The sequence below is a fragment of the Pan troglodytes genome, chromosome 7 (assembly GCF_028858775.2).
Source record: "Pan troglodytes isolate AG18354 chromosome 7, NHGRI_mPanTro3-v2.0_pri, whole genome shotgun sequence".
In the NCBI taxonomy this organism is placed as follows: domain Eukaryota; kingdom Metazoa; phylum Chordata; class Mammalia; order Primates; family Hominidae; genus Pan; species Pan troglodytes.
Genome location: NC_072405.2, coordinates 68990349 through 69017790, shown reverse-complemented (window position 1 = coordinate 69017790; position 27442 = coordinate 68990349). Strand labels below are relative to the sequence as shown.

The following is a 27442-nucleotide window of genomic DNA, read 5'->3' as shown; positions in this document are numbered from 1 at the left end:
TAATCATAAAATTTACTTATGGCAGACTTTTGGTTTTGTGTTCTGTAATGTTGGATTGTGAGCTCATCTTCAGCAGGCTTTTACCTATGGGAATACTGTGAGATCCAGATCAAGTCATCCCTAAGAGTAGCTCTGTTTACTTATACTAGATTTCAAGGAAGTATCACCAACGTAGGACTACATTTATTTTTTGTGTGTGTTTTAGATATTTTGATTTTTTGTTGATTCTTTTGAATAGTTAATGTAAGTTGCAACGTGAAAGAGGTTTCTTTCCATCTCTGTACTCCATTCACACAATTTACCCTCCCAGATGGAACTGCTGTTGGCAGTTTCTTATTCTTTTCTTCATTTATTGAACAAATGCTGAGTGTCTATGTTCCAGGCCTTGTTCTAGGAAGTTGGGATACATCAATTGAGAAAACAGACAAAAATTCCTGTTTCCAGAAAGTTTACCTTCCAGGGGAGTGTGTGTGTGTGTATATATACTGGGAGGGGGGCAGAAAATAAATAACAAACACAACCAATAAGTAAATTGTATAAGGTGATTGACAGTCAGAGTGATAGGTGAATGGGACAAGTAAAGCAGTGTTAGAAGAATAAGAGTGCTGGGGCCAGGGACCAGCTGCCTTAATACATGATATCCTCATGGTAAGTCTCCTTGACTTGATGAGACTTGATCAAAGACTTTAAAAGGCAACTTGTTAGCAAGTGGATAAGTGGGGATGCATGTTCCAGGCCAAGGGAACAGCTAGACCAAGGGGTATAAGGAAGGAACATGCCTGGCATGCTCACAAAATAGCAAGGAGCCTAATGTGCTGCAGTGGAGGGCAGGAACGGGGAGTAGTGAAATATCTAGAGGTACGGGAGTACAGATTAGACAAACTCTTGTAAGCCATTGGGAAGACCTTGGCTCTTACTTTGGGTGACACTGGAAGCCATTTCAGGAATTTAAGCCAAACAGTGGCATGATTTTATATACATATATATATATATATATATATTTTTTTTTTTTTTTTGAGATGGAGTCTTGCTGTATTACCCAGGCTAGAGTGCAGTGGCATGATCTCGGCTCACTGCAACCTCTGCCTCCTGGTTCATGTGGTTGTCCTGCCTCAGCCTCCCAAGTAGCTGGGATTACAGGCATACACCACCATGCCCAGCTAATTTTAGTATTATTAGTAGAAACAGGGTTTCACCATGTTGGCCAGGCTGGTCTCAAACTCCTAACCTCAAGTGATCTGCCTGCCTCAGCCTCCCAAAGTGCTGAGATTACAGGTGTGAGCCACCGCCCCCAGCCATGATCTTCTATTTTTAAAGGCTCACTCTGGCTTCTAAATTTAAATTACAGTGTGTGAGTGTGGTGGGGGGAAAAAAGGTAGAAGCAGGGAGACCTGTGAGAAGTTGGTGCAGTGATGCAGGTTGTCTTATATTCTTTCATGAGATGATCAGTTTGAGGAGGCCACAAAAAGGGACACAAAAGAGGCATAGGAAAACATAGTTTGTTATCCTCACAGGTCCTAGAGAGATAGAGTCACTGCACACCACGAGAGGGTCACACAGGAAGGGTCCCAAAGGAATAAGCTCAGCCAAGCAGTGGGGAGAAGTGAAAGAATGAGGACACTGGGCCAAGTAATTCGGGGTTAGGGTAGAGTATATAAGAAAAGTTGCAAGGTGATTTCACTGGTGTATTTGAATATCACTGGTCGCAGTCTGGGAAGAGCAAGAAGGAGAACTTACGTCTTGCGTCAATATTATCACATAGGCTCATCTGGTTGCCTGGGTGGAATGCTCCCAGTCTATTCATGGAGATGTTGAGGCAGCAGGAAAATATGATGTTTCAAAATTTACAATACACAGGAATTCTTATGATGTTGATTTTGTCCAGGGTCGTGGCCATGGAGAAGGTGTAATGCAGTAGGATTCTAGACATATCTTGAAGATAGATCCAATGGTCTTTCCTGATGAATTGGATGTGGGATGTGAGAGCCAGCACAGACTCAAGGATGACTCTAAGGGTTTAGAACCAAGCAGCTGGAAGGATGGATTTACTGCCAGTGAAAATGGGGAAGGATGTGGAGGAACAGGCTTGAGAGGATATAAGAAAAGTTTTGGATTTTAGATGTCTCATGCATCTAAGCAGACATTTTGAGTTGGCTGTTGAATATCCGAGTCTGGGTTGTGGGAGAGAGGTCTGGGCCAGAAGTATAAATTTGAGAGCAACCAGTTTAAAGTGATCAACAAGCCTTGAGACTGGGTGAGATCACTAATAGAGTGAGTATCACTAGAGGAGAGATGAGGATCAAAGACTGAGCCTGGGACACATATTTAGGTAAGATAGTCTGTGCATATGCAACATATATGTACATGGCTATTATTACCTTTTACATTAGTGGCACTCTATTACCTGCACTGTTTTGTATCTTACTTTTTTTTTCTCACCATAGATCTTATTTTATACTGTTCCATGTTTATGTTATTTTCTTAGGCTCCATGCTCCAGAACCCTCACAAGGTGTAAATTTCAACCACAAGCTTAGGTGAGGGCAGACCTATTGTTTCAAATTAGCAGGGAGGGTTTTTTTCCATCAGAGCTTGTGTTAGGATAGACCAGCTTCCTTGTCATCTCCTTGTGTTTGTGGACAGGTTTTTCTAGTCTTTACTTTTCTTGCTGTTGTTGTTGTTGAACATCTTTTCTTTTTGAATTTTTAAAATTTAATTTAATTTTAAATTCCAGGATGCATGTGCAGGATGTACAGGTTTGTTACATAAGTAAATGTGTGCCATGGTGGTTTGCTGCACCTGTCAACCCATCACCTAGGTATTAAGCCCTGCATGCATTAGCTATTTATCTTGATGCTCTCCCTCCCCCCATCCCCCACCTTTACTTTTGCTGAGTTGTAGGAGCCTTCTCCTTTCTCGTGAGCTATTCTGTGCATTCAAGGGATTGTTATACTCCATGCAGTATTTGTGCATGGGGCTTTTCTTTTAAATTTAGTCTTCTGTATAGCCTTAAGTATACCCACTATCCAATCTTTGCTGTGGTCACTGTCGTAGTTCAGGCCCTCTTAATTTATTGTTTTACTACTTCACAAGCCTCCTGGCTGAACTCTTTTTGCCAGTCTCTCTTCTTTCATGTTTTCGTCAGATGGATTTTTGTGATGCAAATCTGAAGATTCTATTCCCTGGCCTACAGGTTGGTTGTTTTTTTGTTGTGGTTTTTTTTTTTTTTTTTTTTTTTTGACTTTCTCTCCCAAGGAAGATAAATCTCAATGTCTTCAGTAGGGGTTGTAAGAGATCTTTGCTTCCTCTTTTATTTAACACTCTCTACCCATGGTTTTGTTCCATTTAACCTAAGTGGTTTTTTTTTGTTTTTGTTTTATTTTTGAGGCAGAGTATCACTCTGTCACCCAGGCTGGAGTGCAGTGGTGCAGTCTCAGCTCACTGCAGCCTCTGCCTCCCAGGCTCAAGTGATTCTTGAGCCTCAGCCTCCTGAGTAGCTGGAATTACAGGCCACCACCATACCCAGCTAATTTTTGTATTTTTTAGTAGAGATGGAGTTTCTTCATGTTGGCCAGGCTGGTCTCAAACTCCTGGCCTCAAGTGATCTACCCGCCTCAGCCTCCCAAGGTGCTGGGATTACGGGTGTGAGCCACCATGGCTAGCTGAACCTAAGTGTTTTTTAAACACATCATGCTCTCTTATGCTTTCTTAGCTTTGCTTAGTCTACATTATTATCCTGGAAGGATTTTTCTGCCTAGTTATCACCAGATGGCCTCTAGGACTGGCTTCAAATGCCTTATTCTTTGAAAGGTCTGTTTTCAGAATGGATCAGGATGCTTTCTTTTGGTTTCCAACTCCTTGCTCCATAGTTCCAGTACACACTTTTATTATTATTCTCATTTTTCACATTGTGATGGGAGCTTCCCCATTTAGAAGGAGCAAACCTTGAGACAGGAACTGTCTTCTCATCCCTGGTGCCTAGCACTGAATGTGTCTGGTACATAACACGTACTCAATAAACATTTGTTGAATGATTGGAAATATGGAAACAGGAATGGAATGCATTGTATCTTTGCAGAATTGAAGATTTTGTGTTGATTTAGAAGGTCAAGATGCTAGAAAATATGGAGATTTAAACATGTTTTGAAAAACCCACTTTTTTTTGTTAACACCTAAATGATACCTGTGTGAAATGAGAATTGTTAAATAACAACAGGAAATTGAAATTACTACACTTGTTCAAATCTAGCAAAAATAGAAGCCCATTCAAAACAGAGGAACACTTTATGTATCTTAGGACTACTTACATAAATATAATGTAAAACAAATCTTCAGGGTGCATTAACAGTGGCCAAAAATGATAAAATGATGAAATGGCATTTGCAATTTAGGATGGGAGGGTGATGTGCAAAGCTGAGGCCATCAGGACTGTTGAGATTGTGTGATTTCTTCTGCTTTAACTGACTGTAAGCTCCCTTAGGGCGGGGGTCACATGGGGCTTGATACCTAGCAAGTGCATAATATGTATCATTGAACTAAAATGTTCTTGAGGATACTGTGAGTTTTTTATTTATTTATTTATTTTTTTTGAGACAGAGTCTCACTCTGTTGCCCAGGCTGGAGTGCAGTGGTACAATCTCGGCTCACTGCAACCTCCACCTCCTGGGTTCAAGGGATTTTCCTGCCTCAGCCTCCTGAGTAGCTGGGATTATGGGCACCTGCCACCATGTCTGGCTAATTTTTGTATTTTTAGTAGAGACAGGGTTTCACCATGTTGGCCAGACTGGTCTCGAACTCTTGACCTCAGGTGATTCACCCACCTTGGCCTTTCAAAGTGCTGGGATTACAAGCGTGAGCCACTCTTCACCACCAGCCTACTGTGGGTTATTCTTAAAGAATATGAAATATGTTTTAGCAACAATATCTAAGAAGGGGATTTTTAAATTCTAATTTTTATTTATTATAAAGGTTATGATAATGATATGATGGGAAATATTCTAATGACAAAGAATCAGAAACATTCACATAGCACTTACGTGCGAGTTTTCTAAGCAGTTTTATGTACAATGACTCGTTTAATCTGTACACCAACATTACTAGGTAGGTATTATTACTTTTTCTGTTTTACAAACTGAAAAACTGAGGCACAGAGATTAAGTAATATTCGCAACGCCTTACAGCTGGTAAATGGTAGAGCTGGGATTCAAATACATCACACTTTATAAGCAGGTACTTAGATTTTTGTTTAGTGCATTCTAAACACTTTCCCAAAGTGTTACAGATGTTTAAGCATTATAATTTTAAATGACTGCATTACATTCTACTAAGCTGGGCTTAGTAGAATAATCGGCTTGATTGTTTCATAATTGTTGCAATTTGGGTTGTCTTTAATTTTTTTCTATTATGCGTAATACTAAAATGTTCATGTCAATGCACACAGCTTTTTAAAATTTAAGTATGTGGGCAACCCCCTTTGGGTCCCCTCCCATTGTATGGAAGCTCTGTTTTCACTCTATTAAATCTTGCAACTGCACACTCTTCTGGTCCGCGTTTGTTACAGCTCAAGCTGAGCTTTCGCTCACTGTTCACCACTGCTGTTTGCTGCTGTCACAGACCCATCACTGACTTCCACCCCTCGGGATCCAGCAGGGTGTCCACTGCACTCCTGATCCAATGAGGCGCCCATTGCTGCTCCCAATGGGCTAAAGGCTCGCCATTATTCCTGCATGGCTAAGTGCCCGGGTTTGTCCTAATCGAGCTGAACACTAGTTGCTGGGTTCCACAGTTCTCTTCTGTGACCCACAGCTTCTAATAGAGCTATAACCTCATCGCATGGCCCAAGGTTCCATTCCTTGGAATCCATGAGGCCAAGAACCCCAGGTCAGAGAACAAAAGGCTTGCTGCCATCTTGGGAGTGGCCCACCACCATCTTGGGAGCTCTAAGAACAAAGACCCTCCGTTAATATTTGGTGGCCCATACAGGGATTCTCCAAAGTGATGGGAAATATTTCCCCCAAGGCAAAAAAGCTCCTAAGATGTATTCTGGAGAATTGGGACCAACTTGACCCTCAGATGCTAAGAAAGAAGCGGATTATATTCTTCTGCAGTACCGGCTGGCCACAATATCCTCTTCAAGGAGGAGAAAACTGGCCCCCTGAGGGAAGTATAAATTATAACACCATCTTACAGCTAGACCTCTTTTCTAGAAAGGAGGGCAAATGTAGTGAAGTGCCATATGTACCAACTTTCTTTTCATTAAGAGACAACTCAATTATGTAAAAAAGTGTAATTTATGCCCTACAGGAAGCCCTCAGAGTCTACCTCCCTGCCCCAACATTCCCCTGGCTCCTTCCCCAACTAATAAGCACCCCCCTTCAACCCAAATGATCCAAAAAGAGATAGACAAAGGGGTAAACAATGAACCCAAGAATGCCAATATTCCCTGATTATGCCCCCTCCAAGTGATGGGAGGGGGAGACTTCGGCAAAGAGTGTGTGTACCTTTTTCCCTCTCAGACTTGAAGCTAATTGAAATAGACCTAGGTAAATTCTCAGGTAACACTCATGGCTATATTGATGTTTTACAAGGGTTAGGACAATCCTTTGATCTGATGTGGAGAGATATAATGTTACTGCTAAATCAGACACTAGCCCCAAATGAGAGAAGTGCCGCCATAACGGCAGCCCTGTGAGTTTAGCGATCTCTGGTATCTCAGTCAGGTCAATGATAGGATGACAACAGAGGAAGCAGAATAATTCCCCACAGGCCAGCAGGCAGTTCCCGGTGTACACCCTCATTGGGACACAGAATCAGAACATGGAGATTGGTGCCGCAGACATTTGCTAACTTGCGTGCTAAAAGGACTAAGGAAAACTAGGAAGAAGCCTATAAATTACTAAATAATGTCCACTATAACACAGGGAAAGGAAGAAAATCCTACTGCCTTTCTGGAAAGATAAGGGAGGCATACCTCTCTGTCACCTGACTCTATTGAAGGCCAACTAATCTTAAAGGATAAGTTTATCACTTAGTCAGCTGCAGACATTAGAAAAAACTTCAAAAGTCTGCCTTAGGCCTGGAGCAAAACTTAGAAACCCTAATGAACTTGGCAACCTCGGTTTTTTATAATAGAGATCAGGAGGAACAGGCCGAACGGGACAAACGGGATGAAGAAAGAAGGCCACCACTTTAGTCATGGCCCTCAGTCAAGCGGACTTTGGAGGCTCTGGAAAAGGGAAAGCCTGGGCAAATCGAATGCTTAATAGGGCTTGCTTCCAGTGTGGGTCTACAAGGACACTTTAAAAAAGATTGTCTGAGTAGAAATAAGCCACCCCCTCATCCATGCCCCTTATGTCAAGGGAATCACTGGAAGGCCCACTGCCCCAGGGGATGAAGGTCCTCTGAGTCAGAAGCCACTAACCAGATGATCGAGCAGCAGGACTGAGGGTGCCTGGGGCAAGCGCCAGCCCATGCCATCACCTTCACGGAGCCCCGGGTATGCTTGACCACTGAGGGCCAGGAGGTTAACTGTCTCCTGGACACTGGTGCAGCCTTCTCAGTCTTACCTTCTTGTCCCGGACAACTGTTCTCCAGATCTGTCACTATCCGAGGGGTCCTAGGACAGGCAGTCACTAGATACTTCTCCCAGTCACTAAGTTGTGACTGGGGAACTTTACTCTTTTCACATGCCTTTCTAATTATGTCTGAAAGCCCCACTCCTTTGTTAGGGAGAGACGTTCTAGCAAAAGCAGGGGCCATTATACACCTGAACATAGGAGAAGGAACACAGGTTCGTTGTTCCTTACTTGAGGAAGGAATTAATCCTGAAGTCTGGGCAACAGAAGGACAATATGGATGAGTGAAGAATGCCTGTCCTGTTAAAGTTAAACTAAAGGATTTCACCTCCTTTCCCTACCAAAGGCAGTACCCCCTTAGACCCGAGGCCCAACAAGGACTCCAGAAGATTGTTAAGGACCTAAAAACCCAAGGCCTAGTAAAACCATGCAATAGCCCCTGCAATACTCCAATTTTAGGAGCACAGAAACCTAATGGACAGTGGAGGCTGGTGCAAGATCTCAGGATTATCAATGAGGCTGTTGTCCCTCTACACCCAGCTCTACCTAACCCTTATACCCCGCTTTCCCAAATACCAGAGGAAGCAGAGTGGTTTACAGTCTTGGAACTTAAGAATGCCTTTTTCTGCATCCCTGTACATCCTGACTCTCAATTCTTGTTTGCCTTTGAAGATCCTTTGAACCCAATGTCTCAACTCACCTGGACTGTTTTACCCCAAGGGTTCAGGGATAGCCCCCCTCTATTTGGCTAGGCATTAGCCCAAGACTTGAGCCAGTTCTCATACTTGGACACTCGTGTCCTTTGGTATGTGGATGATTTACTTCTAGCAGCCTGTTCAGAAACCTTGTGCCATCAAGCCACCCAAGCGCTCGCCACCTGTGGCTACAGGGTTTCCAAACCAAAGGCTCAGCTCTGCTTACAGCAGGTTAAATACTTAGGGCTGAAATTATCCAAAGGCACCAGGGCCCTCAGTGAGGAATGTATCCAGCCTATAGTGGCTTATCCTCATCCCAAAACCCTGAAGGAATTAATAGGGTTCCTTGGCACAACAGGTTTCTGCAGAATATGGATTCCCAGGTACGGCGAAATAGCCAGCCATTATACACACTAATTAAGAAAACTCAGAAAGCCAATACTCATTTAGTAGAATGGACACCTGAAGCAGAAGCGGCTTTCCAGGCCCTAAAGAAGAGCCTAACCCAAGCCCCAGTGTTAAGCTTGCCAATGGGGCAAGACTTTTCTTTATATGTCACAGAAAAAACAGGAATAGCTCTAGGAGTCCTTACACAGGTCCTAGGGACCAGCTTGCAACCTGTGGCATATCTGAGTAAGGAAATTGATGTAGTGGCAAAGGGTTGGCCTCATTGTTTATGGGTAGTGGCAGCAGTAGCAGTCTTAGTATCTGAAGCCATTAAAATAATACAGGGAAGAGATCTTATCATGTGGACATCTCATGATGTGAACGGCATACTCACTGCTAAAGGAGACTTGTGGCTGTCAGACAACCATTTACTTAAATATCAGGCTCTGTTACTTGAAGGACCAGTGCTGCGACTGCACACCTGTGCAACTCTTAACCCAGCCACATTTCTTCCAGACAATGAAGAAAAGACAGAACGTAACTGTCAACAAGTAATTGCTCAAACCTACACTACTCGAGGGGACCTTCTAGAGGTTCCCTTGACTGATCCCTACCTCAACTTGTATACTGATGGAAGTTCCTTTGTAGAAAAAGGACTTCGAAAGGCAGAGTATGCAGTGGTCAGTGATAATGGAATACTTGAAAGTAATCCCCTCACTCCAGGAACCAGTGCTCAGCTGGCAGAACTAATAGCCCTCACTTGGGCACTAGAATTAGGAGAAGGAAAAAGGGTAAATATATATACAGACTCTAAGTATGCTTACCTAGTCCTCCATGCCCAAGCAGCAATATGGAGAGAAAGGGAATTCCTAACTTCCGAGGGAACACCTATCAAACATCAGGAAGCCATTAGGAGATTACTATTAGCTGTACAGAAACCTAAAGAGGTGGCAGTCTTACACTGCCAGGGTCATGAGAAAGGAAAGGAGAGGGAAATAGAAGGGAACCGCCAAGCAGATATTGAAGCCAAAAGAGCCGCAAGGCGGGACCCTCCATTAGAAATGCTTATAGAAGGACCCCTAGTATGGGGTAACCCCCTCCAGGAAACCAAGTCCCAGTATTCAGCAGAAGAAATAGAATGAGGAACCTTACAAGGACATAGTTTCCTCCCCTCAGGATGGCTAGCCACTGAAGAAGGAAAAATACTTTTGCCTGCAGCTAACCAATGGAAATTACTTAAAACCCTTCACCAAACCTTTCACTTAGGCATTGATAGCACCCATCAGATGGCCAAATCATTATTTACTGGACCAGGCCTTTTCAAAACTATCAAGCAGATAGTAAGGGCCTGTGAAATGTGCCAAAGAAATAATCCCCTGCCTTATCACCAAGCTCCTTCAGGAGAACAAAGAACAGGCCATTACCCAGGAGAAGACTGGCAACTAGATTTTACCCACATGCGCAAATCTCAGGGATTTCAGTATCTACTAGTCTGGGTACATACTTTGACTGGTTGGGCAGAGGCCTTCCCTTGTAGGACAGAAAAGTCCCAAGAGGTAATAAAGGCACTAATTCATGAAATAATTCCCAGATTTGGACTTCCCCAAGGCTTACAGAGTGACAGTGACAAAGGCCTTGCTTTCAAGACTGCAGTAATCCAGGGAATATCCCAGGCGTTAGGCATACAATATCACTTACACTGCACCTGGAGGCCACAATCCTCAGGAAAAGTCGAGAAAATGAATGAAACACTCACATGACATCTAAAAAAGCTAACCCAAGAAACCCACCTCACATGGCCTGCTCTGTTGCCTATAGCCTTACTAAGAATCTGAAACTCTCCCCAAAAAGCGGGACTTAGCTTAGTGGTTAAAGTGGCTGGAGTGGAGTCTTGGATACATCACACTCGAGTCAAACCCTGGATACTGCCAAAGGAACCTGAAAATCCAGGAGACAACACTAGCTATTCCTGTGAACCTCTAGAGGATCTGCACCTGCTCTTCAAGTGACAACTGTGAAGAAAGTAACTAGAATCGTAGATCCCCATGGCCCTCCTTTGTCATGTTTTTCTTTTTACTGTTCTCTTACCCTGTTTCACTCTCATTGCACCCGCTCTATGCCGCTGTACTACCAGCAGCTCCCCTTACCAAGAGCTTCTATGGAGAATGCAGCTTCCCGGAAATATTGATGCCCCATCATACAGGAGTTTTTCTAAAGGAAACCCCAATTTCACCGCCCACACCCATATGCCCCTGCACTTCAGGCCATACTCTTCAATCCCTGTATCTTTAACCTCCTTGTTAAGTTTGTCTCTTCAAGAATCGAAGCTGTAAACCTACAAACAGTTCTTCAAATGGAGCCCCAGATGCAGTACATGACTAAGATCTATCGCAGACCCCGGACCAGCCTGCTAGCCCATTCTCCAATGTTGATGACATTGAAGGCACCCCTCCTGAGGAAATCTCAACTGCACGGCCCCTACTATGCCCCAATTCAGCAGGAAGCAGTTAGAGCAGTCATCGGCCAACCTCCCGAACAGCATTTGGGTTTTCCTGTTGAGGGGGGCACTGAGAGACAGGACTAGCTGGATTTCCTAGGCTGACTAAGAATTCCTAAGCCTAGCTGGGGAAGGTGACCACACCCCCTACCTTTAAACACGGGGCTTATAACTCAGCTCACACCCAACCAATCAGGTAGTAAAGAGGGCTCACTAAAATACAAATAAGGCTAAAAGCAGGAGGTAAAGAAATAGTTAAATCATATATCGCCTGAGAGCACAGGGGGAGGGACAATGATCGGGATATAAACCCAGGCATTCAAGCAGGGAGCGGCAACCTCCTTTGGGTCCCCTCCCATTGTATGGGAGCTCTGTTTTCATTTTATTAAATCTTGCAACTGCAAAAAAAAAAAAAAAAAAAAAAAGTAAGTATGTTCAGGCCAAGTACAGGGGCTCATATCTATAATCCCAGCATTTTGGAAGGCTGAGGTGGGAGGATTGCTTGGAGTTTGAGATCAGCCTGGGCAACATAGCGAGACACTGTCTCTACAAAAAATAAAAAATTAGCCAGGTGTGGTGGTGCATGCCTGTAGTCCGGCTACTTGGGAGGCTGAGGTGGGAGGATCACTTGAGCCTGGGTGGTTGAGGCTGCAGTGAGTGGTGATCTTACCACTGCACTCCAGCCTGGGTGACAAAGACCCTTTCACAAATAAATAAACAAATAAACAAACAAATAAATAAATAAATAAATATTTTCCTTAGCATAAATATCTTAAAGTCAGAGTAGTTGTAAAAGAATGTAAATGATTCCATTACTCTTGATGTATAATAGAAAGAATCATGTAAATATGGGCTGCTAACAGCTGCATGCAAGAATCTAACTCTTCCCAACTGTGCTTGCAATGGATATTAATCTCTTAATTTTTGTTAGGTATATTTGCTTACCTTTTAATAGGCATATAATAATATTTCTCTCTTTTTAATTTTCATTTATTTATTAGGCAATTCAAATAGTTTTCAATAAAATGTTTGCTTGTTTATTGCTGTATTTGCTGCAAATATATTTCCAATATGTTTGCCTTTTAAATTTTAATTTTGATAGTTAACTTCACAGAAATTTGAAACTTTCATAGGGTCAAATTTGTTTGTCTCTTTAGTTATAATGTCTCCTATTTCTTGATTTTTAAAATGTTATCACATATTGTGGGTCATTTATTTAATGGCCAGAATACTTTTTGATTTTTGGTACAAAAGTTTTAAATTGTTAAGAAACTATAAAAGTCCCAGAAGTGTCTAAAAGGCTCTGAAGGAAATGTAGTTGGAGCTACATAGAAAACTGTACTGATTGCTCTGTGACTTACCATATCTAAACTATGCTGTAGCAGTTCACAATTTAATGCCCAGTGTTAACTGAATTTATTTATAGTTCAAAGACCCTGAATCCTTTCCTGCAGCACAGATCTGGCCCAAGACAATAACATCTCCAGTTTTATAGGCTTCAAGCTGTTTTACAGTGTGGAACATTGGAAATGAACTGGCACATACACACCCAACACTGTTATACTTTTATTTGTTTAAATTTAAAACGTGGCATGTGGCAATGTTGGGATGTTATCAAGGGAGGTTGGCTGTGTGAATGCTTACATAGCTCCTCAGTTGGCATTTACCTTCTGCAGATTCTACACTATAGCAGGTCAGCTTTTCAGCTTTGCAGCTTCAAATGTTATAAATTTTAAGGATCCTTGGTGTGAATCTGGTTCTCTGGGGGCAAACTCCCATTAACCAACATGACAAGAGACTGATGTATAAATCAAAGTACCAGTATCATTTTGCAATAAGAACCTTGAGCATCCTTTTGACTGAGATATTTCAGGCAATATGATGAGCCTATTATCTCTCTCAGCAGCTTTCCTAGGGGAGTCAAAATTATACTCAGGAGGCTCCCTGATGAATACAGAATTGGAGCAAAGTGAAGGAGTTGTCTAATTTAGTTAATAAATCAGTGTGTTTCAGAGGCCATATATATTTATGTCCACTGATTATAGTGCTAGGCTCTATAGGCCACCCTGCCTCCTCCCTTCATTGAGTTTGTGTGGGTACTAGCCCGCCCGGGTCTTCAAGTTTACGTATTCTGTGTGTGAGGTTGCCTGTGCTTTCAAGTTCAAACAACTTTTCTCCTAACAGAATTCAACAGAGTTGACCAAGTTCCTGCTTACCTGATTGCAGTCACAATTTAAGTCCTTTCCAGTGGTGATCCTTGGGTCCCCTTTACTGCATCTTGGGTGTTTTCAAACACATTTCAACAGTCTTGGTGAGACCAGACCACGAAGAACCAGAATCATAGATCTCCTATCTGATATCACATATAGACTTGCTGATTTAGCTCTTTGAGGACAAGCTTTTCTTCATGTTCTTGGGTGGGAGTTCCCTCCATGCTACCGCTTTTGGCTCTCTGCATATGGTGCAGGGAAAACGAGGGGTTTCCATCCCTGTGTCCAAGTCCAAATACCCTTAATTCCTGGCATCTCCTGTTTGCCCCTTCTTGGGAATGTTCCTTAAGATAAATATCTTAAGATGCTTGGACTACACCTCTCTTTTTTGGCAAATGTCAAACCACACCAATTTGGGGCTTGCTTCTTCCCCTGCAAAAGTCCCACATGAACCCTCCTGAGCTGAAGCAAAGGGCCCAGACCTGTCTGTGGAGCTACTTGAGCCCCCAAATGCTGCATCCCAACTGTATCCCTGGTCTGTCCTGGTCTCCCTCTTGGACCACCCTGGTTGCTCCTGTCATGTGGGCCTGGCTCCAGGCTGCACACCTGGCTCATCAATGCCGAACAAGCTCTGCCAGCTGCTGCATGATTGTTGACACTCGGGGTGCGCTGGCTGTTTGACCACATCCCGGAACACTCTTTGCTGAAACCGACAAAGTAAAATATTCCTGAACATATAATGTAGTACTCTGGGGGGAAAATTAAACATTTTAGTAGTATATTAAAAATAGTAAATAAAATTTCAGAAAATTTCAGAATATTTCACATTGCCTAGTGCAATGAACTAGTAGACCAGGGAGCTAGCAAACAAGAAACCAGTATTGCAAAAGTGAAATGATTTTCATTGTAAACATATAAAATGCAGTTACTGTGAACAAATATAATCCCCAAACAATAACACTTTTGTTATCAGAACTCTGTTAAGTAATCAAGAACTTACGAAACAACTGTTTTTTTGAAAATGCCCCCTTTGGAGAATACAAGCATGCCCTGTATCGGCATAGCACTTTTAAACACTTTCATGTCTCTGATCTTATTACAGCCTTAGGATGCATGTGAAACTCATGTTTTCGTAGACAAAGAGGTTCCCTTTATAAGAAGCACATCTGGGACTCTAATTTCAGGACTTTCCCTCCATGTGGTGGCCACTCCTGGAGAAATGATGCTTGTGCGTGACTAATAAAAGGCAGGCTTCCCACAGACACACTTTTCTTGCTAAGAGCCTATTCCTTCAGGCTGTTGTATTTTGTTAACAGTGACAATGACAAGCACTAACAGGATGCTCCCACTGTGATTGAGAATGTGTAAGTGCTTTTCTGTGTGTGTGCTAGGCATTTGCTTGTTTGCTCTCAGGCCCAATGTCTGCCCTTTCTCTCTGCTCTGTGTCTCTGGATACACTGCCCAGGCTCCTGTATCTTCTGACTTCTACCTCCTCTGGGCAAGGAGAGGCACTGGTAGGAGACTACAGGGTTGGGGGAAAAGAGAAGCCTGGGCCTTTCTCTCCTTCCCATCTTCCTTGTGTGGTATCTCCACATCCAGCAGCAGTTAATTCTCCGTGGCATTAGCTCCCCTGCCCCACCATGCTCCAGCACCTACTGGGGTGCCTGGCTTGACTCCCTGCCTCTAAAAAAGAGCCATCTTCCTTTGTCCTTCCAGCAGCCTATCTCTAGATGGCCTCTGTTCTGTTTGGCAAAGCTCTTCTATCCCCTGTGGAACTAAATCCCTGCCTTGAAATCTGTCTGTTGAAAGACCTACAGTGGTTTTGTTTCATGACTAGACTGTGCCGCTACAACTTGATATTACTCTTTACCTTCACAGCATTCCTGGGAGGAGGTAATATTATTATCTCCATTTACGGATAAGGAAGCTGAGGCTTGAAAGAGACAAATAATGTGCCCAAGCTCATACAGTCTATAAGTGGGGGCTCTGGGACTCCAGAAATTGTGTGTTGTGCTTGCCTCTAGAGGACAGGTGACACTGAGAGAGTGCTTCCTTGTGCCAGGCCCCAGGACCTGAGTGTGCCTACATGCACCATCTCACGATGTCTCCACAGCAATCTCCCCAGTGACCGATGAGGAACTGGAGCTCAGAGACATTACCTTGCCAAAGTAAATGAGTTGGTAGGCAGCAGAGGTGGGATTCAAACCTATTTTTTTTTTCAGATGGAGTCTTACTGTGTTGCCCAGGCTGGAGTGCAGTGGCTCAATCTAGGTTCACTGCAAGCTCTGCCTCCCAGGTTCTAGAGATTCTCGTGCCTCAGCCTCCTGAGTAGCTGGGATTACAGGCACGCGCCACCATGCCCGGCTAATGATTGTATTTTTAGTAGAGACGGAGTTTCACATGTTGGCCAGGCTGGTCTCCAATGCCTGGCCTCTGTTGACCTGCCTGCTTGGGCCTCCGCCTATACGGTGCTGGGATTACAGGCATGAGGCACCGCGCCTGGCCCAAACCTATTCTTTCTACTACTAGTAGTTCTTCCCAAAAGTTAATGTTTATCACTATGTGGAATGTAGTTGAAACGGACATTCCCAGTTCCCACTCCAGAAGCTCCAATTCGGTAGATTTGGGAAGGGTATAATATGCATTTTGCACAACTGCCCTAAGTGATGCTGAGGCCACATGGGGCCAACCCTGCTTATTCTTTTTTTTTTGACACAGAGTCTTGCTCTGTCACCCAGGCTGGAGTGCAGTGGCGTGATCTCGGCTCACTGCAAGCTCCACCTCCCGGGTTCATGCCATTCTCCTGCCTCAGCCTCCCGAGTAGGGATTACAGGCACCCGCCACCGTGCCCGGCTAATTTTTTTTGTATTTTTAGTAGAGACGGGGTTTCACCGTGTTAGCCAGGATGATCTTGATCTCCTGACCTCATGATCCGCCCATCTCAGCCTCCCAAAGTACTGGGATTACAGGTGTGAGCCACCGCACCCGGCCCCAACCCTGCTTATTCTTTATGGCCTTCCTGTTCTACCGGCGATGCCCTGTGTGGCTGGTGCATGCCTCTCCTTGCTGGCCTCAGTTTCCCTGTCTGTAGAGTGAGGGGCTGGACCAGAGAATCTCCCAGGTCCTCCCAGGTTTTGGCTGAGTCCCCTAAACACGTGTGCTGCAGAGATGCAAGGCACATGTTGTGCTTCCAGGGGGATTGCTGCCTCCACTGAGCTCTCCGAGGGCAGCAGCCAGACACGGAGAGCAGGGGTTTCTCAGGCACCCCCGGGCCATAAGGCTCCACAGGAGCCCTCTGGCTTGCGGGTAAAGGAAAGCCCTGTTTATTGGTTTGCAGCAGTTGGCAAACTGACATTTAAAAAAGGAAGTGAATTGTGAGGTGGGGATTTTAATTCAGGGAAATATTTGAAGAACTCAGTGTTTGCTCAGAGAGGTCATTAAATAGGTTTTGTTCCCACACCCTCTGGAAAAATGATGCTTCATTAAAATGGCAACACGAGGTGTAGTGAAAATGGTGAAATTGGGAACGCTGAAAAGACACATTCACTAGATTCCACTTAAAATGTAAAAGGAGTGTAAAGAAAACAAATGGACATTTTCCTGAGGCAGCTGAGCTATACAAAACACAGGCATCTTTGTCTCCTTCTTGAAAACTTCCACAATGCGTTCTCCTTTCTTCCTCTCCACTAATCTGTACTTCTAAGAGGTGTTGAGTTTCGGCCAAACTTTCTGCTCGGCTCGCATCAAAGGCTGCCCTCTTGTGAATAGCCAGCTCTCACCTAATGATCTCCCTACTCACTCCTGACCAGGACGCAGGTCATTCCCCATAATAATTAGCTCACAGGCAGAGTTTCCAGGCGCTTCCAGGAGCATCAATCACCGGGATGAATGGGAAGCCCGTGTGTGGGAACTGCAGGGGGAGCTGGGTGCAGAGCCACCTCAGCCCTGTCACCCCGCGGCTGTCCCTGCCATGCTTCCTTGGATCCCTATCTACCCCGTTTTGGGTGACAGGACGAGTTGGGCCAGTTACCAGGTAAGTTAAGAGAGGGCTGTGGAAGCATCAGCCCCAACACCCCACCAACGCAACCCAGGCTGAGCTTCTGTTTTCCTTGTGACAGGATCTTGTCGCCTGGTTCTGATGGTGTCTTGGTTCCCGGCTGGGGTTTTGTGTTTACCACGAGCGTTGCCTGCTGTCGGGGAGCTGCGTGTGTTTCACAACAGACAGGGAGCCAGGGAGACCACCCTGCGGGGCTGCCCCTTCCCTCAGCGCTTTCTGCTTGGGTCGCTGGCGTGTTGCAGTGCCTTCGTTCGTCTGTGGTGTGCGGTGCTGGTCCAGGTTTACGCGCTAACAGTGAATTAGAAGGAGAAAACGCTCTGCGAGTGCAGCAGAAGGTCAATATGGAGCCTGGTTTGCTTTTAGAATCTTCCCAAGGCCGATGGGCTTCCTCTTCCCTCCTGACCAGGGGCTTTGATGCCCCTGCCCTGGGCTGCCTGGTTCCTGCCCCGAGTCTTCAGAAAGATCCCCGGGCCTGGAGACTGTGAGTTCAGGTTCAGATGCCTTGCGTGGCCTGTGAATCCTGGGTCTGGTCTCTGTCCCCAGGCCCGTGTTCAGGGACCACCCTGAGCACCAAAGGCAGCCCAGTCCGGCTTTGACTCAGCTCCCAGGGCGGAGTCCCTTGCCCAGCACTGGGCAGGAGGAGGGCATCCTCAGGGCAAGGGTCTGCCATCAGCAGACCAGAGCCAGAGCCCGCAGCCCCTGAGCACTTTCAGATTCCTGCAGCGCAGAGAGGTTTTCCAGGGGGGAAGGGAGGACCCTGTGGCTGGAGAAATCCCGCCGCGAACACCCAGCGACCAGGTCTACAGCAGCACCAGGTCTGTGCTGCCCCCTGGTGGTCACAGATTTTACTACACGCGGCCCACAAGTAAAATGAGTTTCTCTTCAGTGGCCCGGTTATCTTCTGTCGTGTAGGAGGAAGTCCAGAGCCACGGAAATTCGGTAAGGATCGGATAAGGGCAATGAAATCGCAGCTCTAAATCTTTTCATGGAGTTGAAGACAGACATTTGACTGTGGGAGCCATCTCATCTTTATAACCTGGTAAACAATGCCAGAATAAAAATAACAAATTCAATGTATTTAAGTCGGTTTCGACAGTGAGGAATTAAAATTAAATTTATTTAAACTATTTTGACTTTTACCCAAGTTTTTCTTACAGTTCCATCTCATTTTTCCCTCCTTACATAGTTTGGGGAGTAGAGAACAGTCTATTTTTGACTCCTGTGTAACTGACATGGAGACAGAGGCCTGCGGTCCCTTGGGGGATTAGTGGCCCACGCAGGTGTGCAGACCACGGGTCCCTCAATCAGAAGCGGGATGTGTGGCAGGGAGCTTTGGAGAGCTTTCATTTTGGATTAGTGATTTCCTGTCGACTTTTCCTCGTTTTTGTCACAGCACACTCGGAACATTTCTCATCAGCTGTGTACACTATGTCAGGCATTTCAAATATGTTTCTGGAAGTTGTCAGTGCTGTTCTCTATGAGGCCTGAAGGAAAAATTCAATGTTTGTAGTAAATAAAGTACAAAAATTATATCAGCTATTAAGAGGATGGATTATTTCCAAGTTGCTTAGCCATATTGGTTGAGCGTTGAATGCAGCAATGGTGCCAACATATTAAGCACAAGAATCTTGTATTCCTGGATACTGGAAGTTCCCTAGAAGATGGTGGCGCAGGGTCAGCTGGGTGGGGATGTCAAGGGATGTACAGTGGACTTCAAGAAGGAGTTTATGGAGATGCAAGAGAAGGTTCTGAAAACTTTGCTAGGATGGACCCTTTGTTGAATTAGTTCTCAGGGAGGCTGATTTGGAGGAGACAGGTGGCATCGGAAGCTAGAAATAGTGTTCCACAAACAATGAGCTTCCAGGGAATATTCATGCCTAGAATTGAAGACACATGTGTATGGGTTCTGTCTTCCCCTCTGTCTCAGTCTCTGTTTTGGGTGAAATTGGGTCCCCACCCCAAATTCACATGTTGAAGTCCTAACCCCAGTACCTCAGAATGTTTATTGCATTTGGAGATGTTTTTACAAAGGTGATTAAGTTGAAATGAGGCTCTTAGGGTGGGCTGCAATCCCACATGACTGCAATCCCACGTGTCTTTATATGGAGAGGAGATAAGGACACAGACACACACAGAGGGGGAAAGATCATATGAAGACCCAAGGAGAGAGGCCACAGAAGAAACAACCCTGCTGATGTCTTGATTTTGGGTATCTAGCCTCCAAAATTGGAGAATATATATTTCTGTTGTTTAAGCCACCTGATCTGTGGAGCTTTGTTACAGTAGCCCTAGCTGATGAATCCAGTGTCCTTTTGAGTTTAAGGAGCATGACTGGATGACCCATCCATTCAGTATCAGCACCAACCAAGTAGAAACCATCAAAGGAAGTGGACGCAGTGGCTCAGGCCTCTAATCCCAGCACTTTGGGAGACCAAGGTGGGAGGATCACTTGAGCCCAGGAGTTTGAGACCAGCTTGGGCAACATAGGGAGACCCTGTCTCTAAAAAAATTAAAAAATTAGCTGGGTGTGGTGGCATGTGCCTGTTGTCTCAGCTACTTGGGAGGCTGAGGTGGGAGAATTGCTTGAACCTAGGAGGTCGAGGTTGCAGTGAGCCAAGATCACTGCCACTGCTCTCCAACCTGGGCCACAGAGTGAGATCCTGCCTCAAAAAACAAAAACAGGCTGGGGGCAATGGCTCATGCCTGTAATCCCAGCACTTTGGAAGGCTGAGGCAGACGGTTGATTGAGCCCAGGAGTTAGAGACAAGGCTGGGCAAGATGGCAAAACCCCGTCTCTACCAAAAATACACACACACAAAAATTAGCTGGATGTGGTGGGGTGTGCCTGTAGTCTCAGCTACTCAGGACGCTGAGATGGGAGGATGTTTTGAGCCTGGAAGGTGGAGGTTGCAGTGAGCCCAGATTGCATCATTGCACTCCAGCCTGGGTGACAGAGTCAGATCCTGTCTCAAGAAAACAAAAAACAAACAACAAACCCAAACCCCAAACCAACCAAACAAACAAATAAAAACAACCAAAAAACCCATCTGATATGGTTTGGCTCTGTATCCCCACCCAAATCTCATCTTAAATTGTAATCCCCGTGTGTCGGGGGAGGGACCGGGTGGGAGGTGATTGGATCCTGGGGGCGGACTTTCCCCTTTCTGTTCCATGATAGTGAGTGAGTTCTCATGAGATCTGGTAGTTTGAACGTGTGTGGCAGTTTCCTCTTTGCTTTTCCTCTCTCTCCGGTGTGCCGTGTGAGATGTGCTTGCTTCCGCCTCACCTTCCACCATGATTGTAAGTTTCCTGAGGCCGCCCAGTCATGCTCGCCTGTGGAACAGTGAGTCAGTTAAACCTCTTCTTCATAAATTACCCTGTCCCAGATAGTTCTTTATAGCAGTGTGAAAATGGACTAATACACCATTAAAGTCCACTCTGTAAGGAACCAAAAATCTTAAAAAACAGAAAAGTGACTTGTGTGAATGGCATCCAGTATCTTTTACTAGACAAGATATATTAGCATGATTTCTAGAGAAAAGCCCAAATACATGTCTGAAATATCTATACCACAGTTATGACTGACTATAAATCTTTCCCCCACCCCCAGTTTTGTGGTGTCCTAAAAAGGAATCCAAATAGTTTGGAAAATATCCTCAAGTCTAAATGAATCATGCAGCCAAGTTTTATGAAACCAACCTACAAAGTTATCGATTGCTACAAGAAAGAAGATATTCACTTGTTACTCCTAGTTTTGTTTTAGCTCTTCTGAGATATCTGGGGTTTAGCTTACGGATTGCATGATTTGATGAAACTCTGCACAACAGTTAGCGAGGAAAGGAACTTTAGCTCTGAGGACTTAGGGTCCAGCCGATGGTCTGGGTACTGCGGCATATCTTTCACTCATGGTGTTGGTGAAGTTAACACTGATGATTAAGCTAACCTCTACCAAGCACTTCCTTCCCATGGGCTCTAAATTCAGTGCTTGACATATTTCATTTATGTTTCACAGAAATGCTAGGACCTGAGACATGGTATAAGGGAGTGGTTCAGTTTTGGTGACACTCAGCTATGTGACCTTGAGCAAATTGCTTCACTCTCTGTGCCTTGGTCTTCTCATTTGTAAAAGGTTGTTGGTAATGCAGGTGAGGCGCTTGAAGCAGTGCCTGGCACTGACGAAGGTTTTCGTAAGTGTTGACCACTAGTATTTTTCTTCACACCCTCAGCTGAGGAAATGAAGGGCACTGGAGGTGTTAAGCAATGTGTGTAACCACTTCTATGCCATCACGAGGGGGGAATCTGGCAGCACAAGAGGCTGCATCACTGAGGCTCTGCACCGCCTCCCAGTTGGGCTTGCTATCCTTGCAGGTACTTGTCTCCTTATTCCTGCTGAGATGCATGAAGGTGACTTTAATATGCATGGCCCGGCTGGGTGCGGTGGCTCATGCCTGTAATCCCAGCACTTTGGGAGGCCGAGGCAGGTGGATCACCTAAGGTCAGGAGTTCAAGACAGCCTGACCAATATGGTGAAACCTTGTTTCTACTAAAAATACAAAAATTAACTGGGCATGGCAGCAGGTGCCTGTAATCCCAGCTACTCGGGAAGCTGAGGCAGGAGAATTGCTTGAGCCCAGGAGATGGAGGTTGCAGTGAGTCGCGATTGCGCCACTGCACTCCAGCCTAGGTGACAGAGCAAGACTCTGTCTCAAAAAAAAAAAAAAAAAATGTGTGGCCCCTGCTCTTTTACCCCCGGTACTTCAGTGTGTCTTCTCCAAAAACAAGATCATTCTCCTCTATAATGATAAAATCAGGAAATTGATGCATTTAATCTATAGATCTTATTTGAATTGTATTAACTGTTTCTCTTATGTACTTTTTAGGAAAAGAAAATGGTTCTTTTCCTGGTCCAGGAGCCAATATCCAACCTGGGGTTTCACATTTCATTTTGCTGTCATGTCTCTCTGTCTTTCTTCTGTCTGGAACAGTTCATCAGCCTTTTTGTTTTTAACTTTTATGACCTTGACTTTTAGAGTACAGGACATTTACTTTGTGGACTGCCATTCAATTTGACAACAGATTTGTTTTTAATGTGCACTTTCTGGAAACAAGATATTGTTCCTCAAAGAAATGAAAAAAATGTTGGGAATACATAAGACATCATAACAGACACCAGGTGGGAATTTTTGAGGTTGGGTAGGTCTGAATAACATTCAGATTGGACTATAAAATGGATATCATGATTGACCCTGCTATGAAAGTTGTTCGTGGTTTGTCTTGGTAATTCAGTTGCCTTATATAAAATTATGGGTTTGATGTATGTGGTCTCTAATATTTTGTCAAGCTCTGGCATTATTCTAATGTGAAATTCTGACATATTGTTAATGATGCTATTTACATGCTTTCTTTTTTGTTTGTTTTATTTTATTTATTTATTTTTTGAGACAGAGTCTCTGTCACCTGGGCTGGAGTGCAGTGGCACGATTTTGGTTCACTGCACCCTCCTCCTCCTGGGTTCAAGTGATTCTCCTGCCTCAGCCTCCCAAGAAGCTGTGATTACAGGCACCCACCAGCATGCCCAGCTAATTTTTTGTTTTTAGTAGAGACAGGGTTTTGCCATGTTGGCCATGCTGCTCTTGAGCTCCTGACCTCAAGTGATCCACCTGCCTCGGCCTCCCAAAATGCTGGGATTACAGGTGTGAGCCACCATGGCTGTTTAAACCTTCCCACACTGGTTTCCCATGGTAAGGAACACCCTCATTCATATCACTTTAAGACACATCTTAGTTAATATCCCGTATCTCCAGCTGTTCAATTCCCTCTCCCTCTAACTTTACAGTTTTTACTCCATTTTTGCTCAAATGCCTTATTCTGAGCATGCCTCTGCCACATGGCTGCTCTTGGAATGTAGGAAAACCATCACATGCTAGGACTGGGATTCCAAAACATTTCCTCCATAAAGGAAACCACCAGCCACCGTGGGGCAGCTCTATGTGTAGAACTCTCAGCTCACTGTCACCTAAGGGGCTGGCTGTAGCTTAGTCTTCCCAAGAAATCCACTGCTGTGTATATACACCCAGCAGCCACTGAACCACCTGCTGAGCCACAATGCATGCTTGGGTTGGCCTTGATGCCATTGTTCCCTGGGTGGAACCCCACCCCCTCCAACCCCCAACCCAAGAGGCCTATTTGCTCCATGTTTGCTTTTTAGGGTAAAAGAGAGAGGCAAAAGGCCCATGGTAATGCTAGACCTTGGAAGTAAGTCTCAGAGAATAATGATGCTGAAAAGAAAGATAAAATTTTGCTGACAATTATAATACATAGTGAAGGTGTAGAGTTTCTAGTTCCTGTTGAAATGAAAAAGAATTGGATCTCTACTTGGAGGGTGAGAAGGATGGAGTCTAGGGAAAAAGGGATGTTTGAGTTCCAGATATCCGTTTGTGTGTGAGAGTTATAGAGTGGATGGAAATGGAATGGTTTGCACTTTACAAAGCACTTCTAAGTATCCATCCATCCATGCATACATCCATCATTTATTTATTTAGCATATTCCAGGGTTCATTCTAGGCCATGAGAATGCAGAGGTGGAAAGAGGAAAATCTCAGTCTATTTGGTGGTACAGGCAGCACAAAAGGTCATTACAATGTGATATGCCAAGAATTGTAAAGAAGCCATTGATGGCTGGGCGCAGTGGCTCATGCCTGTAATCCCACCACTTTGGGAGGCCAAGACAGGTGGATCACGAGGTCAGGTGTTTGAGACCAGCCTGACCAACATGGTGAAACCCTGTCTCCACTAAAAATACAAAAATTAGCCAGGCGTGGTGGCACCAGCCTGTAATTCCAGCTACTCGGGAGGCTGAGGAGGTTGCAGTGAGCTGAGATCGCGCCACTGCACTCCAGCCTGGGTGACAGAGTGAGACTCTGTCTCAAAAAAAAAAAAAAAAAGCCATTGATAACTGTAAAGAGGCCTTTAATGGGATATTAGGGCGCACAGAAGGACTAAGTCAGGAAACACAAAGTGGAGACAATTAGCCTGGATTTTGCAGAACATGTAGGAGTTTGCTATGTGGAGAAGAGGAAGAGAGCATTTTAGATGCAGGCAAAGGCCTGGAGTTACATACAAAAAGGAGCTGATCTCTGGAGGTTGGGATTTTGACCAGTTCTGTGGGTAATTGGAGCCATTTTGATTAGGCAAAATCAGCCCAGATGAAGTAAGGATGGGGGAGAAGAAACTCACCTGACCCCCTTCCTGCGCCTTTGCTGGGTTTCATTCTTTTGTTGTCAGAGGGAATGGGTTTGGAAAGTGTGTAATGGAATAACAAAATGAATAACACTTTGAGAGAGTTGTTCTCACCCAGGGATGCACTTCAGAATCTCTTTGGGAAGTTTTTGAAATTTACATGGCCAGGCCTGACATCTGACTCAGACCCCAGGGTGGAGTCAGCACTGACCTGCTCTGCAGAGCTTCTCATGGTGTCCTTGGGTGGGAACACGTGTCACGTGTGTTTCCTCTACTAGGAGTATCTGCCTATTGGAAGAAAGGGCACAGGTGCTATACAGCCATCTCTGGAGATAGTGCCTGTGGAATTTTTCAGGGTAACTACACCCTTTATTCTGCTAGCTGGGTGAGAATTCTAATGATAGCAACGTCTGCCAGTGTTCCCAGGAATCTCAATTTCAGAAGATACTTTCAAATAAGATTTTCTAATCTATTCTAGAGTTCCAGAGTCTATTTACATCCCATTCCTTTGTTAATGTTTATAGTCAGGTTTTATCATCATATTAGAGATGGGGAAGAGGCTGATGGGGGCCTCCTTGGGTGTTGGCAGTGCTTGATTTCTTGCCTGGTTATTGATTCCATGGGTGTATTCATGTTGTATAAATTCAGTGAGGTGCTCATTGAGCATTTATGCACTTTTCAGTAAATATATGATACTGCATTTAAAAGTCAATTTAAAAACAAATGAATATATTTAAGAGTTGAAATTACAGTACCATGAATGCAGAGACCGTTTTCCCCATGACTAAGTCCCCAAAGGCTGATGTACTCCTAGGATGACTGGCCCCGTGGCTCTGTGCTTTGCCAAGGATGCAGTCTGGCGCCCCAGCAGGGACACAGGGTCACCTGTGCAGAGAGCCTCCGTGGGCGGTGGGAATGGCAATCTTGGGTTTCCTGACTTTTGTGCATTGATGGCTTCACTCACAGAGTCACATTAACCCAGTTTTGTAGGCTGAATGAAACCATTGGCAACTTTCTGATTTGTTTTTCAGCCTGAGTCGAAGCTGTTAAAGAGGCCAAGAATTCCCAAGCTTTCCCAGGCAAACGGGGAAGAACACTGGGATGCCTTTTCCTCCTCCTCTGTCCATCTGCAGGCCAAGTGTGCATCAGTCACAGGCAAACTCTGAATTGAGCTTTGTGCAAGTCTCTGGAAAGAGACCCAAGATCGTGTGATGAGCAAAAGTGACAGTGCTGGTGGCAGCGACATCTGCAGAGCCAGCCCCATCCCTATCTGCAGCAGAATACGTATGGGGATCCTTTATGTGAACAATCCACCCAGGGTAGAATGGGGCTTTTGACATCAGCTGAGACCCAGGCGGCCTTACAATGAGAGGCCTGTTGGTCAAAGGAAGGACTGTTTAATGAACTGAGAATCTGAGGCCAGCTCTGGCCATCTGCACTTGGAATCATTAGAGCAACTCTACTGTAACTGGCAACCTTGAATAATGCAGCAAATTCATATTCCAAAATTGTGAACTTTAAAATTTTGTGTTTGTGTCTATGATGAAAAGCATTATATAAACATTTGATACTACAATTTTATTAGTAAGGAAGGCTGAAAAAGTATCTCTCTTTTGACTCTGAGGTCAATAATGATAATGGTTTTTCCCCTACACTGGGATAGAAATGTTCTGTCAAGGATATGAAACCACTTTATGAAAATGAAATTCATTAAAGCCCTTAATAATCAGGTAGGGAAGGCAGGTGCTCACAATTGTCACCTGTTGGTGAGTGAACACCTTAGGCTCGGGGAGGACAATGACTCAAGAACAAGGTCGAATTGCAGGTGGGGGGTGAAGCTGATCCCTAACAGTGTCCTCCAGCCCCTGGCACTGAGGAAGGACATGGAGGGCTTGCATCGACTTTTCCTGGCAGGCTTGTGATTCCCAGCCAGAATGCAGGTGGCAATGTTGTGATTCCTGGCGTAACCTTCAATGCTTCAATGATAATCTCTGCCGGTGCCAGGCACCAGCTGAGTGTCACTGTGCAGCTCCCAGGCTTAAGTGATGCATGCCGAGGTTTTCAGAGCAGTCTCTCATTTATTAGTTGTGTTGGAAAGAAATCTGTACTACCTAACTGGGTACCTCTGGATTTTAACAGCTGTGGTTTATAAGAGATTTGAGAGGGGGTTTGTTTTCAAAGTGCCTTTCACAAAGTAACACCTTAGACTGTAGTTTACATTCCATTCCAGTAGGATAACTTGCAACACTTCTGTGCTCAGAAATCCAACTGTGCAAGAAAAGTCAGGTTATATTTTCATACAGCCCGTTCTGGCAAATATGCCTTCACACCACTTTCCCTCCTCCTCACCGCTATTGGCAATAGTCCCAATGGAAGAGTTTTATGTCAAATGTTGAGTATCTTGGAAGCTGTCCTGCACAGACACGACTGCTTGGCTGCGTGTTGGAGAGTCGCAGTTGGACTGGGAGACCAGGAAGGTCCCTTCTAGTCTGAGATGTGATGACTCTAGAACTAATTAGTTTCAACTCATAACACGAAATGATACTAGCTACCATTTGGTGGGCTTTTTCTGTGTTCCAGGCTCTGTGCTAAGATCTTAGCGTTACTCTAATTACAAACTCCCTGCCAATATTATCCTCAGTTTACGCAAGAACAAATGGGTTTAGGGAAATCAAAAACTTGTCCAATGACACAGATTTAAGATTTAGCAACTGATGGCCACGTGGAAATGGATTACAGATTATTCTAATTGGACACTCTAAACGTGCAATTTAACCAGAATGA

The 27442-nt window shown here is 44.6% G+C and overlaps 1 protein-coding gene and 1 long non-coding RNA gene across 4 annotated transcripts in view; both read left to right on the top strand.

Annotated features, from left to right (window-relative positions):
* The window catches only part of LOC134810876 (uncharacterized), a 159108-nt gene that overhangs the window by 85884 nt on the left and 45782 nt on the right, over positions 1 to 27442 (top strand). The gene's annotated exons all lie outside the window — the stretch shown is intronic.
* LOC129135719 (uncharacterized) lies at positions 17058 to 22086 on the top strand. Its single transcript, XM_054656760.2, has 2 exons — positions 17058 to 17395; positions 17481 to 22086. Exons 1-2 carry the CDS (start codon positions 17247 to 17249, stop codon positions 17902 to 17904), a joined length of 573 nt encoding a protein of 190 aa, XP_054512735.1. The 5' UTR covers positions 17058 to 17246; the 3' UTR covers positions 17905 to 22086.